The sequence below is a fragment of the Mesocricetus auratus genome, unplaced genomic scaffold (assembly GCF_017639785.1).
Source record: "Mesocricetus auratus isolate SY011 unplaced genomic scaffold, BCM_Maur_2.0 Super-Scaffold_100003, whole genome shotgun sequence".
In the NCBI taxonomy this organism is placed as follows: Eukaryota; Metazoa; Chordata; class Mammalia; order Rodentia; family Cricetidae; genus Mesocricetus; species Mesocricetus auratus.
Window position 1 is genome coordinate 78045236 of NW_024429188.1, and position 19957 is coordinate 78065192.

Genomic DNA, 19957 nt, shown 5'->3' on the forward strand with positions numbered 1-19957 from the left:
TTCCCTGGGATCACATGGTGACCACTCACCCTTGACTACATTTCCCAGAATCTTCTTTGACTCTGACTCCCACCTATCTTGTTTCCCTATTGGCCAACAGTGCTTTATTTACATATACACAGAAGGAATTCCCCTGTCATTCATCACTCTTTTTAAAATAAATGACAATTCACCTTTCATTTTAAAATCAGAGTATTTGCATACATAATAAGTTATGCAGTCTCTTTATTCACATATATATTCTTCTTTATGAAGAATATTATTTATAAATATACTTTACCTATCAAGTATTTTCACTTTTTAGTTCTGATAATTTTTTAATTTCTAAAAAATATTTATTACTTTTATTTCTCTGTGTATGTGTGTATCTACATCTGTGTGAGTGAATGCCATGTGCACATAGGTGTCTGTGGAGGCCAGAAGAGGTTCTAGATTCCAGGTTCTAGGTTCTTCTGGAGCTGGAGTTTCAGGTCTTTGTGAGCCTCTGACATGGGAGCTGGCAACTAAACTCTCACCTTCTTCAAAAGTAGCATTTGACTGCTTAGCCACTCCTCTTGCCCTTTTGATGAATTTTCTAAGAAGGACTGACTAAATAAAGATCAGGAATATATACTCCAATGTTTTCTTTTAATTTTTTATAGTTTTACCTTGTCAATATGTTTCCCCTTTTAAGAAAATAATCTAAAAATTCATATGGTGTCATAAAAGATCCAGGATAGGCAAATACAATTCTGAGTGAAAAAAACAGTGCCGGAGAGATTACCATTCCAGATATCAAGATATATTACAGAGCCATTATAATAAAAACAATATGGTACTGGCGAAAAAAAGACCTGTGGACCAATGGAACAAAATTGAAGAATTAAACTTCAGTCACTTTATGTTTGACAGAGATACCAAAAATTTAAGCTGGAGAAAAGCACTTGAACAAATAGTGATGGGAAAACTAGATGTCCATGAATTTTAAGGAGAGTAAGGAGGAGTACATGGGATTGTTTGGTGGGAGAAGAGGGAAGGAATGCTATAATTAAGTTTTAATCTAAACATTACAAATAAAATTATAATCTTAATGAAACCTGGATGTCCATAGGCAGGATGAAATTAGACCTGTATTTACCATCACACTCCCAAACTAACTCCAAATAGATCAAAGACCTCAACTTGAAACCTGAAACACTGAAACTGCTAACAGAAACTATCCTATATGATAGATATAAGAAAGCACTCTGAATAAGACTCCATTTATCCAAGAATTAAAGCCCAAAAATGACAAACGGAGCTTCTGCACATCTAAAGAAACAATCAACCAGGCTAAGAGGAAGCCCACAGAATGGGAGAGACTCTGAGAGCTCTCCATCTGATAAAAGGTATTAACAGAATTTTATTCAGAATATACAAAGAACCCAAAAAACAGTCAAACAAACAAACAAACAAACAAAAAGGACCCTTTCAAAAATGGACCTGGGACTTGAAACAAGAGATCTCAAAAGAAGAATAAAATGGCAAAGAAACATCTCAAAACATGTTCATTGTACGTAGCCAATGGGGAAATGAGGTCAAAAGAACATTGAGATTTACCTTACCCAAGTCAGAATGATACAGCACAACAAAACAATTAATAACAAATACTAAATAGGATTGGGGGAGAGATTCCTTGCTTACCGTTTGTGGGGTTGCAATCTGGTCCAGCCACCCTGGAAATCAGTGTGAACAATCCTAAAAAATGTAAAAATAAATCTATCTTATGACTCAGGAATACCACTCCTTGGCATGTGGTCAAATGACTCATTCTTATTCCACAGGTAATTGCTCAACCATGTTCATTTCTGATCTATTCAAATTAGCTAAAATAAAACCTAAATTATTCTTCATCCTATGAATAAGTAATGAAAATGTGCTATATATCTACTATGGAACTATTCAGTTGTAATTAAGAATGAAGTCAGGATTTATTTTCAGATAAATGGATATAACTAGAAAAGATCATATTGAATGTGATAACACAGACCTAGAAAGAAAAATGTCACAAGTCCTATCTTATAGGAGGTTCAAATCTTAAGATGTGAACAGAGAGCTGGAGAGATGGCTCAGAGGTTAAGAGCACAGACTGCTCTTCTAGAGGTCCTGAGTTCAATTCCCAGCAACCACGTAGTGGTTCACAACCATCAATAGTGAGATCTGGCGCCCTCTTCTGGCGTAAAAATGGAGGCAGAATATTATATTCATAGTAAATAAATCTTTAAAAAAAGATGTGAGCAGATCTTTCAAATTTCTCTTTTTCTAGTGTCTAAAAGTAGTGGCTTGAGTGAGAAATGCCCCTCATATGCTCTAATATTTGAACACTTGACTCCCATTTGGTGGCACTGCTTGGGAGGGGGGTGGAGGTATATAAGAAATATAAATGTACTTTATGTTTAGACCTTGGACTTACCTTCAAGATATTTCATTACCTATATACAAATGCCCAAATATTGCAGGTATTATTTTAATCTCTTTTATTTTCATATTTTAAGATCTAAAATTATTATTTCCTATACTTATCCTAATACCATGTACTAAATTATTAATTATTTTTGAGCAATAAATCTTGGGAGCAGTTCCATACTGTTTTAATTATTATAGTTTCCTGATATATTTTAATGTGTGATAATATAAACCTTCCATAATTTTTATTTTGATATTTTCTCACAGAATAAAAACTAAAAATATTTCTATAAGCCATAATTATCATACATTAACAATCATCAATGATTTTGTAGAAATAAGTTTCCCCACACAGTATTGAAAAGATTAAGCTAGGATTGAGTCCATGCTAAGTCTCTAGAACCTGGGAGGCTGACACAAGAGTAGTACAAGTTCATGTTAGTCTGGGATATAAACTTCGTCTCAAAAGAAGCTAACAAACATACTTTCCTATCATACTTTTCATGTATACTTGGGAAATCTTTTAAACTGAGGTATGTAATGTTCATTTTATCTCACTATTTGCCTCACCTAAATTTGTCTTTAATCATATTACTTGGTATAATCTTTTTTTTTCCTAGAGTCTAGAAAGATTTTTGCCTACCTTCCAAGTGTTACTAATAATTCTCAGCCTCAAGGGAAATACCTTTATTAACTCTGATTCTTATAACCATGGATACCAGTCATTTTCTTTTAGTTGGTGAATCCTATAGAATTATAATTAAATTTTGATTCTACTGAGTGAAATGATTATCCATGTCTGTCATTTTATAAATGAGAAGCAAGCCCTAAAGCATGTGGAGAACTAATCCATGGTTTCATTCGCTTGCTATAGAAAGATCAGGATATATTTCTTCCATGTTATTACTCTTTTCATTACTGCCATAGCATTACTCCACTTAATTTTAATTACATGTTCATTCATTTATGACTAGATTCTTAAAAACCATGTTGCATATTCCTTAAAGGCAGCAAGCACTCAGGTCTACGTATTTTTGTGCCACTCATAGATATACCATCATGCTTTGTGCTTATTAGACATCTTGTCAATATGAATAGATACTGCTTAAAAATGAAAAGCTGTTCCACCTAATGAGATGTTTAATTAGGGCCGTTTCCTTATGGCGTCCCATTAATAACTGCATGGAAAGTGGCATCTAGTGGTTGGTACGTGTATTACAATGACACTTTTTTTAACCCAAGAGTTACAGAGTCCTTTTTATAATCTATTTGGTATAAATAGACTATAACTTAAAATTTTAAATTAAATTCAAACAATGTTTTTTGTAATTCCTAAGTGTTTTAGGGAGTGTTCTCTCTAAAATATACTTCATGTTAGTTGATAAAGAAGTTTAATATGATGAAATCATTAATCTTGAGAAACATTGAATATAACCATACAAGAATGTAAAACGTTTTGTTCATTCATAAGTTATATTTCAAGATTTATGTGTTATTGTAGATATTGAGAAGTGAAAATACATGTGTAATGTGAATTCATGTTGTTTTTGTTTGTATTCATGAAATTCAATTAGGCTGTTTTAGCATTATTTTCAGGATTGTAATATATGTATTTGGGGGGAAGATCTCTTGATTCAAATGTCTGAAAATGCAAAATGATCTCATTTTCATTTACAACAAACTTCCCAATGTCAAATATTGTTGTCATACTAGTAGCCGTTGTGAATGAACATTACTTTTTGTTCTTCTATTAATAATGCAATTAACTGTTGATAATATGTACAATCTAATTCAGGTATTATTACTGTTGACTATTCCTTTCTCAATAACTTGTTATTGTGTGACTTCTCAATTTTGTAAATTCGTAGTTTAGACTCAATTAATTCATCTTTGCATAAACCAGAATTATATATTTTATGTTAACTTCTGTCCCAAATCTTTTTGTTTTACATGGGTTTGTTTATACTTTATCTTGTGTATAACTAAAATGCTTTCTATTACTGTGATAAATACCATGACCTTGGAAAGGACAGGGTTTGTGTTGATTTCATGACACAATCACGCTTGATCATTGAGAGAAGTCAGAACAGGAACTCAAGGCAGGAACCTGGAGACAGGAACTGAATTAGAGGCTATGGAGGATTCTGCTTACTAGTTTGTTTTTGTCTTTTGCTAAGCCTGCCTACCTATGTAACTCATGAGCACCTGCCCAGTCGTGAGTGAGCTGGGTCCTCCAAAATCAATCATTTATGACAAAAGAATGAATGCTTTGTAGGGTTTCCTACAGAGGTCATTTTCTCCATTGAATGACTCTTGCTTGTTTCAAGTTGACAAAAATAAACTATCCAGTACTATAAAAGATTTTAAGTTGAAGGGTCAGAGTATCCTTTTACTGGAACACACTCTTGCAGTGTGAGAGGTGCTTCTGTCATCACACCACTTTTAACTTTCCTTTATAATAATTAAGGAAACAGGTTTCAACAGGGTGGTGTCTTCTAGTTTGATTCGTAGTTAATTGATAAGGATTTCAGGAGTAATGACTAGAGAAAGGAAAACATGGAAGACAGGAGGCTCTGATGATATAACAGTGATTAACAATGTTTTATATTTTCCTTGCAGTAGTTGGTTTGACAAGTGTGTTTTGCTTTCTCATATATAAATAATGTGCTCTCTATATATATCATTCTAATTACTACTGGTTTTTCTAAGCATTTCATCTCCACAGCAATGTAAAAGATAGTTCTGGATGTTATCTCTTCCCATTCTTTATGTGCTTTTATATTACAGAAAGATATTTTCTGGCTTTAGGACAGAACTCCCTAGTGTAGCTTAAATTTACTTGTTAGTAGCAATTCAGATCATCTAGGCTTTGTGTAAAGCTTAGAATGGATAAAAATTGAGCTATTAGTGATGAAATAGCAGGGACAAGGAAAAAGGGAGGTGAAACACAGTGTTATGTTTTATGATGCTTGTGTGGTTACTTATGAATGCCAAGCAAGCTGACTTTAAGTGGTAGATATTCTTGGCTAGTTTCCAAGGTCATTTGCTGATACAGATTGAGAGGTAATTTGTTACAAATGATCTTAGAAGAAAGACTAAGGGGTTCCTACAAGTGACAAACCGTATCAGCCAGAATGTTACATGACTTTTCTTTTCATTTTATCATCTTTAAAAATATTTCTCAGCTGGGCATAGTGGCTCATAATTTGTGTCCTGGCAGTAAGCAGAGGCAGTGAGATCTCTGTGAGTTCAAGATGAGCCTGGTCTACACATTAAGTCCCAGGATGGCCAGGGCTATGTAGAGGGACCCTGTCTCAAAAAGACAAAAACAAAAATCACAAAGGTATTTGTCAGCATATAAAGTAGATGGCTACCAGGGCCAGAAACTTGATTTTTATCCCTGAAACCTACATAGTAACAACTTCATGTTGTTTTCTTACCACCACACACATGCTACAATATGCAGGCACAACACACACACACACACACACACACACACACACACACACACACACACGAATGTAAAAAATAAGGGATACCTATTAGTTTAAAATTATAAAATTTTCATTCTCTCCTTGTGAAAAATTATAGCAAAATCTTGAATATAAAATGCCATTGTCACTTGTATGCATCCTTTCAGATGTTTTTTCCGTTGTATTGATTCTACAAGTTTGAATTGCTGCATTCAGTTGACTTCTAAGTCATATTTGCTTTCAAGTTTGTATTTATTGGTTTCTCCTTCTCCTCCTATAGGCCTGCCATGGGTGTTCTTCTGTATCAAAATGTGACTGCAGTGGTATAAAAGGGCAAAAGGTATGTTCTGATTAAAACAATTAAAATCCTATTTGTGAATGAAATTAGGCTTCTATCTGTACACGAATAAATACAACGAATTCTACTGCATTGCAGGGGGGATTAGAAAGATTACACTGCTTGTCAGGATCAGCAATCGTTTTCCATAAGATACCACATAATAAATATTTTAGGCTTGGTGCATAGAAGTTCTGTTACATTTTGGTTCCTTCCTGGGGATTGACTCCAGGGCTTTGCACTAGCTAAGCAAGCAATCTACAACTGTGCCACACCCCTAGTTCTTTTTTAATAAACAAAACAATAACAATAACAAAACTCACAAGAGCTATTGGAAACTGACCTAAAACTCACAGGGTGCATCAGGGGAAAGGACAAGAAAATGAGCAGGGAACAGGTAGTAGGGGTTAGGTAGAATCAACAAAATGAGATATGGATGAAAATCCTTTCTAGAAACCTATCACTTTGCCAGTGAATTGTTTTGTTTTGAGATGTGCTCTCTCTAGTCCAGACTGGCTTGGAGCTTACTATGTAGATTAGGATCACCTTGAACTCACACACCACAACCTGCCTCTGCCTCCCACATGCTGAGATGAAAGGTGTGAGGCATCATATTCAGCCTTACAGGAAATTTTAAAAATGTAGTAAGAGACTTGTACTAGGAGACAGGGATCTTACAATATTGTTCTTCCCTCTTAGTAGCTCAATAAACTTTTTAAATCTGTAAGTAACTGGATATTACTAACTATATATGAAGAAAAGTTAAGGGAATATCCCAGTTAGTTATAAAAGTATTCATTAGCATAGTAAAAGATGTTAAAAAGTCCTGATGTCAATAAGTTCATTCATTTATTTTATGGAACCTTATTCCCAAATCCAATTCTGCCATGTAACACACTGCTTCCTAAAAGACACCTGTTAAAAGTTACTGAACACTGTTCTACATAACACTTGTGTGAGTAATATGCTTAGAGGATAAGGGAAGGAAGAGAGTGGAAGGGATCATCTTTTAAAGAAAGTAATATTAATATTTAAATGTTAGCAAAGAAAGAATACTATTGGACAGGATAAGTCAGGGTTATTTTTTAATTTTTTAAAAAAAGTTAAGTTTGTCTTTCAGAAATAGGCATACCACTTCACATTCAATCTATGAATGTTTGAAAATTACAGCACAAGTATATAATGGTTTAAAAGGATTAAATGAATACCTAGGAAGCAAAGGTAGGCACACAACTAGTGTTAGCTTTTCTTGCTATTCATTTTAGGAATTAGGTGGAAAGCCTTTTAGCCATTCTAAAACAGGAAAGCTATAATTTTTTACTTTAGCAAGTGTTCTACCTTTGAAAATCTCAATTGCTCTTCTAATTCTTTTTGTTACTGTATATTATCTGCTTTTCTGTCTCAAGTTCTGTGATAATGTGAGGGAATTTCAGGATATCACATTAAAGGTATAATGTCTCATTGATATCAACATAATTAGGCAGCCTCTCTACTTTTAAATTTTACTTATTCATACTTATACATGCATATATGTATGTAACAAAAAATATTAAAGAGAAAAAGGCTATCAGTTTGAGAGTGGAAGGGTAGAGGAGAGTAGAAAGCTTCAGGGAAGAGCAGGAGTGTAGAAAGGAAAGGGAATAGATGATGTCATACTATTTCAATTAAATGTATAATTTAAATTTTTTTTACTTTTGTGTTGTTGGTAGTGGTGGTGAGTGTGTGTGTCTGTCTCTGTGTGTGTGTGTGTGTGTGTGTGTGTGCACATGTCACAGTGTCTGAGTGGAAGTCAGATAACAACTTGCAGGAGTCACTCTGTGATTCCTGGGGATTGAACTCAGTCAGGTCGTTAGGCTTGGTGGAAGGTGCCTTTAGCTGACTAGCCATACACTAGCCAGCATTCTCTATTTTCAGTCTTTGGTTTATTCTTATTTACATCTGTAACCCAGAATGCACTTCTGCTTTGAAAATATGCACTGCTGTGCACATAGCATACTCTATACTTTTGACAAAGATATACTCTAAAAACCAGTGGAAATCCCAATATATAGCTATTTTGTACTTGGGGAAACATACTGAAACTAGATTTTTTCCCTTCTTATTTCTCTATCTGAGTTTTAGTCCTAGCTCTGCTAGAAACAGACCACTCAATAACTTGAGATAATAATCTAGCTCTTATTGTGAAAATCTTATTTTCCCTCTTCTTTATAATTGAGTTGAGGCTAAAACTCTTGCTATTATGTTCTCACTTTATCTTTGATACAATATTCAATTCTATAAGTAGTAAAGAGATTACATTTAGTATATATTATATACATTTGGGATGATTTGTGTTTTTCTCCTCACATCTTCTGGCTTTGTCCATGTTAGTAGATACTGTGGGCATCTAGTATCACTATATTAAGTTACTTTCATATGACAGTCATTTGAACTTTCTGAAATCCATCTATGCTTGTGCTTAAAAGTTCGCAAATGACTTTCCTTTACATTCTTGTTCAATCCTAGGGAGAACGAGGATTTCCAGGTTTGGAAGGCCATCCAGGTTTGCCAGGATTTCCAGGTCCAGAAGGGCCTCCAGGACCTCGGGGACAAAAGGTATTTATTTCAGTAGCTATCAACAGTATCAGAGGAATTAAACCACGCTAAATGTAAGACAAACTGTCGATTCAATTAAAAGCTCTCTGAATTGTAATGAGAAATTTCTGCTTAAATTGAACAAAGAAAGGGACCATTATTTTCTGTTTTCTTCTATTTCTCATAGACTTTATTTTGTAAATATTTTTAATTGAAATAGATTGTATTTCTTTCTTTTCTGTCTTTTCTCCCTAAAGCTCCTCCCAGCTGCCCTCCCTCAAGCTCCTCCCATACACCCACATTTTAAAGTTGATGGTCTCTTTTTCTTTGATTATTATTCTTGCATAGGCATACATATGTAGTATGTGCACAGATACATATAAATGCAACCTACTGAGTCTGTTTTTGTTATTTGTGTGCATATGGTTTCAGGACTGACCATTCTCATTTAACAACTAACCAGGGGGTTCATACCTGAGAGAGGCTAACTTTTCTCTAAGCAGTCAGTATTAGTTGCCTGTAGTACTTTGTCTAGGATGGGGACCCCATAAAATTATTCCATTTTCACATTAACATGTCCATTGATATTGCTTCTTGGCCTTTTGGCTAAGATCAAGTGTAACATGTCCATTGATACTACTATTGTTCCCATCTTGACTGTTTCACAGCAGACTTCTTGGTATTCTAGCTCTTAGACACTTTCTGCCCCTTCTTCTGTGATGTTCCCTGAGCCATAGATGCAGGAATGGTGATGTAGGGCTGGGATCCCCACAATACACTGATCCACTCCCCCCAGTTGTGACTTTCTATGATGTTCTCCATTTCTTGTGGTGAGATTCTCCTTTGGTGAATTATGGTAATTATTCTTCACCTTAGTGTGGATTTTTGTTTGTTTTTGTAATTAGGACATTACTACCATATTCAGGTTTTATTGAAGCTGTTACTTATGTGTGTGGTTGTTAGAATTGTTACATTAATCTTCTTCTGGGGAGATGCAAATAAACATCTTCTCACCCTAGATCGGCACCAGTAACAGATCAAAGTAGATTTCACCAAATTCCAGGTTTGTGAGAACAATGAGTTTTTTGGACTTGCTAACGGAGCAAGAATGAGGAATTGCTTTTAGGTTAGATATGCATATATGCATAGTACCCAAGAGAAGAGGATTGAGACACGATCCTCTGAATGGATGGGGAACACGGCAAGGGGTGAGGGGGGGAGTGGGAGCTGGGAAGAAGAGAGGGGGAGAAGAGGAAGAGAGAGTAGGTCATGGGAGAACAGGAAGTTGAGTGGGTGGGGGTAGAATAGGGGGGAAGAGGGAATCATAGGTTAGAAGACAGATCAGGCGCCAGAGTGACCTCGAGTGATCTAAAGGGATAACACCAATTGGCAAGCTAACCAATAGTGGAGAGACCACCTCGAATACCCATTCCTGATAATGAACTTGATGTCTATAACCATCCGGGAGCCTTCATCCAGTGATTAATGGAAGCAGAGGCAAACACACAATTAATCACTGAACTGAACCCAAGGAACCCAGTGACAGAGAGAGGAGTGATGAGCAAATTGGCAAAGAATGGGCTGGCAAAACCAGCAGAGACAGCTGATCTGAACAGGGGAGAGCTCTTGGACCCCAGACTGACAGCGGGGAGGCCAGCATGGGACTGATCTGGACTCCCCAAATGTGAGTGTCAGTGAGAAGGCCTGGGTAACCTATGGGGCCCTGAGCTGTGGATCAGTGTCTATCCCTGGACTACAAACAGTCATCGTGTGCCCATAGCACAAAGAGGGATGCTCTCTCAGCCTGGACTCTTAGGGGAGTGCCTGGACCCTACCCAGAGTGAAATGACAGACTCTAGATATCCCCTATGTGGAAGGATTTGGCAATAGGGTGGGAGGGTGGGGGTAAAGGGGAGTGCGGGAGGAGGGGAGGGAGAGGGAACTGGGATTGACATGTAAAACAAGCTATTTAAAATTAAAATAAAAAATGATAAAAGAAAAACATAACAAAAAATATTAGCTATACACCGAAAAAAAAAGAATGAGGAATTGCTTACAGAAGTGTGGGTGGCTCTAAAACAAATCATAGATAGTGATCTCATGAAAGCTGCTATTGAGTCCCACTTTGAATCAGTCTCCTAACTTTCTATCTACTCTGGCATCTCCCTAGAACATTTGCAGCTGCTGGGTGGGGGAGTGTCAGTAGCTGGAATCTTAAATGAAGGTCTCTAGAATTACTTCTCCTCTATCTACCAAGAAGTGTTAAATTTCCATTATCATTATCATAGACCTTGTGTATTAGTTCTCTACAGGAACAGAAAAAAATGGAGTATGTATGTATGTATTTGCATATATATACATATATATGAATATCATCTCTGTGTGTATGTTAAGATAGGGAAGTAGGAAAGATAGCAGTAAATTGTGATACTGAGAGAAGTATCTTAGTTTTTAATGAGTCTTTTGACTCAGTGCCCTTCTTATCTGAAGTGGTATATGGAAGGATCAGTTAGTTCTATACTCTTGCTCCAAAAGCAAAATTCGAATTAATGACATTTCCCTTCTAGCTTTATTATTTCATATAATGATGCTGTACCCTATCATTAGAGGATTAAGAAAATTAAATGGCTATCACCAGGTAGTTTTCTAATAACATTAAATGCATGGAGACTTTTATATATATTTAGTTATACCAGAAATTAGTTGTTACAAGAACGATGGCATGATTGTGAGGAAGTAGTTTTGTGAGATTCAACAGCAAATGGGACCTGTGCTAAAATGTACTGAATAGAACATGAACACTACGGAAATATGAAGGCTGTAAATGACGGTACAGAATTTTGGTAGATGAGCCATTCAACTGAATTTTCAAGGTACTGTATAACACAGCAAGAGCAACAGGATGATGCTTGCCACACAGGAATGGCAAAGAAGTAGCAGTAAAGTCGACAGAATTGAGCACAAATAAAACAGCACAACTAAATTCTTCCTTCTTAATACACTGGAACTTCAGCACAGTCTTGTGAAAATGAAGTGGTAGCACAAACTGATTAATTTATGTTATGGAAATGAGTGTTAAATAGAATGTAATTTGAACTATAGAAAAAGCTATATTTCTTGAATTTGAGTTTATCTGGGATCGGGGCCAGAGTTTCTTGCATACCATGCATATTAAGAGTAAATATTTGTGTTTCATTAGAAGAAGTTACATGAAAATTATTTTGAAATAATTTAGCATTAACTGAGACTGTTTAATAAAAGTGTAATAGTTTATAAAGATGTTCTTGTATGCAGATAAGTTTTAGAGAGTGTTTTAACCTTTGTTGCAATCCCTTTTCATTATTTATGAAGTGAGAATATGTACTGCTTTCTAGACATCTTAGATTCTACACTTGAAAGTGTACTTTTGTGTGGTTGGGTATTGGAGTGCTTGTAAAGTGAAAAAACTTAGAATTATTCTCTTGGTATATTCCTGTTTATGAAAGTATAGGTTTGTAAAATAAACTGACCACTTAGCTAAGTTTGTTAGAATGTGCAACTGATATGCATATATACATATATATATATATATGCATGTGTATTTGTGTAAGTGTATATATGCAATGTTGGAAAGGAGTTCTTTATTCAATAAAATGTTCCTTTTTAACTTTTTTATTACTTTAATTTTAAATAGCTTGCTTCACATGTCAATCCCAGTTCCCTCTCCCTCCCCTCCTCCCGCACCCCCTCCCATCCCTCCCATCCTCCCACGCTATCCCCACTTCCTTCAACATAGGGGAAATCCAGAGTCTGTCATTTCGCTCAGGGCAGGGTCCAGGCACTCCCCAAAGAGTCCAGGCTGAGAGAGCATCCCTCTTTGTGTTATGGACACACTAAGTCCATTTGTATGCCAGGGATAAACACTGATCCACTGTCCAGGGTCCCATAGGTTGCCCAGGCCTCCTCACTGACTCTCACACTCAGGGGGTCTGGATCAGTCCCATGCTGGCCTCCCAGCTGTCTGTCTGGGGTCCAAGAGCTCCCCCATGTTCAGATCAGCTGTCTGCTGGTTTCACCAGCCCATTCTTTGCCAATTTGCTCATCGCTCCTCTCTCTCTGACACTGGGTTCCATGGGTTAAGTTCAATGTTTAACTGTGGATGTTTGCCTCTGCTTCCATCAGTCACTGGATGAAGGTTCTAGGATGGCATATAGGGTAGACGTCAAGTTCATTATTAGGAATGGGTATTTAAGGTGGTCTCCACACTATTGCTTAGCTTGTCAGTTGGTGTCATCCCTTTAGATCACTAGAGATCTCACTGGTGACAGATCTCTCTTCTAACCTATGACTCCCTCTATTATGGTATTTCTCATCCTGTTCTCCCCCTATTTTACCCCCCACTTAAACTTCCTGTTACCCCATGACCTACTCTCTCTTCCTCTTCTCCCCCTCTCTTCTTCCCAGCTCCCACTCCCCCCCCCCACCTCTTGCCGTATTCCCAAACTGTTCAGGAGATCTTGCCTTATTCTTCTTCTCTGAGGTACCATGCATATCTCTCTTAAGTTCTTTCCTGTTTCCCAGACTATCTGTCAGTGGAAGTACAGACTGGCACTATCCTGATCCATGTCTAAAATCCATATATGAGTGAGTACATACCATGTTTGTCTTTTTGTGACTGGGTTGCCTCACTCAGGATGGTTTCTTCTAGTGCCATCCATTTACCTGCGAATTTCAAGATTCTATTGTTTTTTTTTTTCTGCTGAATAGTACTCCATTGTGTAAATGCCCACTCTTCAGTTTAGGGGCATCTAGGTTGCTTCCAGATTCTGGCTATTACAAATAATGCTGCTATGAACATAGTGGAACAGATGCCCTTGTTGTATGAATTTGCATCTTTTGGATATATGCCTAAGAGTGGAATTGCTGGGTCTTGTGGTAGATTGATTCCCATTTTCCTGAGTAATCTCCATACTGATTTCCAAAGTGGCTGTACGAGTTGGTACTCCCACCTGCAGTGGAGGGGTGTTCCCCTCTCTCCACATCCTTTCCAGCATAAATTTCTTCGGTGTTTTTGATTTTAGCCATTCTGACAGGAGTAAGATGGTATCTCAGAGTTGTTTTGATTTGTATTTCCCTGATGGCTAGGGATGTTGAGCACTTTCTTAAGTGCCTCTCAGCCATTTTAAACCCCTCTATGAGAATTCTCTATTTAGTTCTGTACCCCACTTTTTAATTGGATCCTTTGGTGTTTTGGAGACTTGCTTCTTGAGCTCTTATTAAATTTTGGAGATCAGCCCTCTGTAAGATGTGGGATTAGTGAATATATTTTCCCATTCTGTGGATTGCCTTTTTGTTTTGTTGACTGTGTCCTTTGCCTTACAGAAGCTTCTTAGTTTCAGGAGGTCCCATTTGTTAACTGTGGATCTCAGTGTCTGTGCTACTGGTGTTATGTTCAGGAAGTGGTCTCCTGTACCAATTCGTTGAAGAGTATCTCCCACTTTCTCTTTTAAGAGTTTCAGTGTGGTTGGATTTATGTTGAGGTCTTTGATCCATTTGGACTTAAGTTTTGTGCAAGGCAATAGACATGGATCTATCTGCAATCTTCTGCATACCAATATCCAGTTATGCCAGCACCATTTGTTGAAGATGCTTTCCTTTTTCCATTGTACAATTTTAGCTCCTTTGTCAAAGATCAAGTGTTCATAGGTGTGTGGGTTAAAATTAGGGTTTTCAATTCAGTTCCATTGGTCTACCTGTTTATTTTTGTGCCACTACCAAGCTGTTTTCAGGACTATAATTCTGTAATAAAGCTTGAAGTGAGGTATGGTGATGCCTCCTGAAGTTCCTTTATTGTATAGGGTTGTTTTGGCTATCCTATGTCTTTTGCTTTTCCATATAAAGTTGATTATTGTTCTTTCAATGTCTGTGAACAATTGTGCTGGAATTTTGATAGGGATTGCATTGAATCGGTAGACTGCTTTTGTCTTTTTATAGTGAAGTTGAGACCGTTGACCGAGATATTAATGACCATTGATTGATGATTCTTGTTTGTGCTTGATTTATTGGTAGTGGAGTTATTGTGTGTAGGTTCTCCTCCCTTTTTCTTTTGGTGTTTGGTAAAGTGGGATTATCTATTGCCTATGTCTTTGTGAGTGTAGTTATCTTTGTTGGGTCTAGGTTTTCCTTCTAGCACTTTCTGTAGAGCTGGATTCATGGATACGTATTTTTTAAATCTGGCTTTGTCATGGAATATTTTGTTTTCTCCATCTATGGTAGTTGAAAGCTTTGCTGGATATAGTAATCTGGGCTGGCATCCTTGTTCCCTTAGCGTTTGTAGGACATCTGTCCAGGATCTTCTGGCTTTCATAGTTTCCGTTGAGAAGTCAGGTGTAATTCTGATAGGTCTGCCTTTATATGTTACTTGGCCTTTTTCTTTAGCTGATCTTAATATTTTCTCTTTATTCTGTAGTTTTGATGTTTTGATTATTATGTGGTGAGGTGACTTCTTTTTCTGGCCCAGCCTATTTGGTGTCCTGTAAGATACTTGTATTTTCATAGGCATATCCTTCTTTAGGTTAGGGACATTTTCTTCTATGGTTTTGTTGAATATGTTTTCTGTCCTTTGAGCTGTATTTCTTCGCCTTCTTCTATATCTATTATTCTCAAGTTTGGCTTCTTCATGGTGTCCCATATCTCCTGGATATTTTGTGTTAGGGATTTGTTGGTTTTGAGATTTTCTTTGGTTGATGACTGTATGTCCTCTAATGAGTCCTCAATACCTGATACTCTTCTATCTCTTGTATTCTATTGGTGATACTTGCATTTGTAGCTCCTGATCTTTTACCCAGCTTTTTTATTTCCAGCATCCCCTCATTCTGTGTTTTCTTTGTTGTTTCTATTTCAGTTTCAATCCTTCAACTGTTTGAGTTTTTCCCTTCATTTGTTTGGTTGTTTTTTCTTGGTACTCTTTAGATTCGTTGAGAGATTTGTTTATTTCTTGAATTTTTTGGTTTGCCTTTTCCTCCATTTCATGTTTTTTGTTTGTTTTTCTTTTATCTCTTTAAGCGATTTCCTCTTTGAGGGTCTCTATCATCTTCATAAAATAATCTTTTAAGTCTGTCTCTTCTGCTTCATCTATATAGTGCTTTTCAGGTCTTGCTGGTGTTGGGTCTCTAGATTCTGATGGAATCATGTTGGTCTTTCTATTGCTGAGTGAGCTCTTATTCTGTCTTCTTCCCATCTCTTCTTCCAGTGGGTGCAGGTGCGGTCTTTCTGTCTCTACTGGTCTCCTTCTTTCCTGAAGCTGAAGCTGGGGACACTGGAGGGTGGTGTCTCAAGCTGGGGATGCTGGAGGGTGGGGTCTGGAAGGACTGATGCCTTTCCTGATGCTGCGGACACTGGATGGTGGGGTCTGGAAGGAATGATGCCTTTCCTGTGTGGACAGGTCCTCTGCATGCCAGGAGTGGGCCCCCAGAAGATTGAGTGGATGGGTGATGGGCAGGGGATAGGGAGTGGCCTCAGGGTGACCCAAGCTCACCTGAAGCTGGGGACACTGGAGGTTGAGGTCTGGAAGGACTGATGCCTTTCTGTGTGGGTGGGTCCTCTGGATGCCAGGAGTGGCCCCCAGAAGATTGAGGGGGTAGGTGATGGGCGGAGGCGGGGGCGGCGTGGTCCCAGGGGGACCCAAGCTCACCTGAAGCTGGGGACCTAAAATGCTCCTTTTTGATGGGCAATATATTCATTTCATTTAAGGTAAATATAATGTATGCAATGATGAAACTCTCATTTCCACCTGTGTTCACTGAATACATATCCATACATTTTTACATAACAATTCCAATTCTCCCTTACTTCTCTTCTCCTGTCCCCCCACCTCCCATCCTTCTCACCCCACATCCACTCCTCAGATGGGGTAAAGGCCTTCTTTGGGGAGTTCACAAAGTCTGGCATACCAAGTTGAGGCAGGACCAAGTTCCTCCCCCCTGATCAAGGCTGATCCCTCCATAGGGAATGGGCTCCAAAAAGCAAGTTCATGCCCCTGAAGTATTTTCATCCCCTTTGTTTTTAAAATAAGATGTGTTGTGCTTAGTTTGTGTTTTTCTCGTATCAGCATACTCAGAACATGATATTCTTACTACATTCAATTTCATTGAATATGTAAGCTATAATGTTGTAACCAATTCCCTATACATGATTATGCAGTTTTCAATATTTTGCTGTTTTAAACCATAACTGCTAGGATGTAAAACTTTGATTAACTCTTTTTGCTTCAATAAGCAGGAATTTGTAAGATAAATTATGAGAAATGAGTTCCTGGATCACTGGACACACACACACACACACACACACACACACACACACACACACGCTTATGTATGTATATATGATTTCTTTTACAGATATTACCAGATCACCATTTCTCAAACATACATAATTTACCTTTGATTCGGCAACAAAAAAAGAAGATCTATTTCCATACAGCTTCATCACCATTACTATGAAATTTTTCTATTTATCATTATGGTAGAAGAGTGATCCTTCAGTGTATTTTCAATTTGTTTTTTATGAGTAAAATATGCTTCCCACAGATCCAAGTGTTATTTGTCTTTTCTATAACCTATATTTTAAGTATCTTGCCCTTTTTCTGGTGGAGTTTTTGGTATTTTCATATTTTGCTTAGGTATTTGTTACAAAGATTATTTCCGTGTACACACTGTGAGCTGCATTTTTCTTCCCCTTTGTTCTTCCTTTTGTTGGGTGTGTGCATGAAAGCATATGTATTTGTAAGTCTCTGTTTCTCAAATATCCTTTTCTTAACTCATGGATTTTCACCCGATCAAATCTTGTTCACTTTAATGTTCTACATTAATTCTCAAAGTTTTCTTTCAGTATGTCAGTTTGGTTTTTACCTGTGTGGAATCCATCTCGGTATGTGATTTGTGATCTCAGATCCACCTTTATTTTTTTTCTCCACTCATTTCCAATGCCATAGTCATTACATAGGAATCATCCTTAATTTGTAGTTTCATTTCCCAAGATTTAGGCTACAAGCAGCCTGCCACTGTCTGAAAATAATAAACTGTAAAGTTCTTACCATTAATAATTAATTACTTTTAAAGCACTCATTATAGTATATTGCTATACTTGTTTCATATTATTTTTATTGTTAAGTTCTTACAATATCTATACATTCTGTTATATTTCTATGTGTATGTAAGAAAACATACAGCATACATAAGTTGGGTACTGTCCACATTTCAGGTACCTATGTGGGATCTTAAAGTTACCCTCCTTGGATAAGAGTGGCTTTTGTATACCAAATTCATATGAACTTCCTTTCTGATAGTCTTCCAGTTTTCAGCCTATTCAAACCTAAGACTCAAACTATGTTAATGATTGAAGTGTATGATCCATTTTTTTGTCTGACCGGTGTAGGGTCCACTCAATTCTTTCTTTTTACAGTTTTTCTCAAAGATATTGATGGGTGTTTTTCCATATAAACTTTAGAGCTACTGTCTAGTTCTATTTTCATTGTATAAAATTTCTAACAAAATATGTGATTTACCTTTTAAATGTCAAATTCCTTTATTTAAGAACATGGAATTCCTTTTTCATATTTTTTACTATTTCTTTGTGAACTTCACAACTGTTTTAAACTCTCCCTTTTTTAAATCTTGTGCATTTTCTTGTTAAATTCACTGCAAAATATTTGGCTTTGCCTTTAAAGGTGGAATATTTTCTTCTATTAAGTCTCCTAAATTGTTGTTATGATAAAACTGTTGAGTTTTTTAATATTACTTTTATATAAAATTGTATAATTATATTGTTATAGTAGTTTAAATATCTTGGTTTTCAGGCATACACATGTCATTTGCAAATAGTGGTTTTATTTCATCCTTTGTAAAATTTTCTCCTTTTGTTGTAATGCTATGGATTGAGCTCAGGGCCTTGTATATTTTAGTCAAATGCCCTACTCAGCTATACCCTCAGCTCTATTCTTTCTCACTTCTCTTTCTTGTTGTTTTGTTTAAGACAGTCTTACTCTACTTGGAACTCTCTATGTAGACGAGGCTGGTCTCAAACTTGTGGCAATTTTCCTGCTTAGCCTCTTCTAGCTTTCCAACTTTTTTCCTGAAATTCTTTCTTTGCTTTAACCTTTGTTGCTTGGTCTAACTGGTGCAATGTTAAAGTATTCTTGTCTTATTTTTGCCTTCACTGAACGGACATAAAATATTTATTAAACCAGAGATCTAGTTATTTTAACTAGAAATCAGAATTCATTTAATCTTCTTATAATCTGCTTTGGCACAAGAACATAATTAAATTTTTTAAAAGGAGAATATTCTATAGAGATTTATGGTCTTTGCATTGACAATATCCATGTCCTTGTTGCCAGAACCTGTGAATATACTACTTTATATCAAATAGTATTACTTTTTATTTATTCAAAATTTAAAAGAAGATACTTAATGAGAAATTCACTGAGATAAGGTTTAAAGATTTCATCAACACAAGCATGACTAGAAATGGGTAAGTAGAATTTGCAAGGAGTGGAGAGCAGAAGCTGGAAGAGAGAGTTCAATATTGTTAAGCTCTGACAGTAGAAGGTGCTTTCTGAAAGAAATAGAAAAATACAAGCAGGAATTCAATAACAGCACGTACACCTGCAGTTTGAATGTGACATAGAAACCATCAAGATTTTGAGCTTGTTTTTTTTTCTTTTGTTATGCACAAATTATTTGGGAAATAGCTGTATTACTATCTTATCTACATTTTCTCGTATGCCTCTTGTATAACTTCATACTTGTAAAGTTCCATCTTTGTGTCAGCAGTCTCCAAAGTAAAATTGGGTTTTTCTTGATATTGTGCATATAATTTATCCATGTCTTTAGTCTTAATAATAAATCGTCTTTGGATATATGAATTTAACACTAGCTTTCAGATATTTTTGCAATTAAGGCTGTTACAGTGGAAAATTAGTTATTTGATGACTGACTTAAAGTACAAAAGAACTAAATATACTGTGTTTTTCAGGGTGATGATGGAATTCCAGGGCCACCAGGACCAAAAGGAATCAGAGTAAGCAAATACAGTGTTTGGTAAATGCTTCGTTGATCTCAACAGATAAAAACAAATGAAATGATAGGAGACAACAAGAAAAAACCTGGCT

General features: G+C 36.5%; 1 protein-coding gene across 4 annotated transcripts in view; it reads left to right on the top strand.

Moving 5' to 3' along the window:
- Col4a5 (collagen type IV alpha 5 chain) overlaps positions 1 to 19957 on the top strand; it is a 189326-nt gene that overhangs the window by 63200 nt on the left and 106169 nt on the right. For all 4 annotated transcript variants that reach the window (XM_040744480.1, XM_013122323.3, XM_013122324.3 and 1 more), the window contains exons 2-4: positions 6178 to 6237; positions 8740 to 8829; positions 19822 to 19866. In XM_040744480.1, coding sequence (XP_040600414.1) covers positions 6178 to 6237; positions 8740 to 8829; positions 19822 to 19866 — 195 coding nt within the window. The remainder of the gene's footprint in view (positions 1 to 6177; positions 6238 to 8739; positions 8830 to 19821; positions 19867 to 19957) is intronic.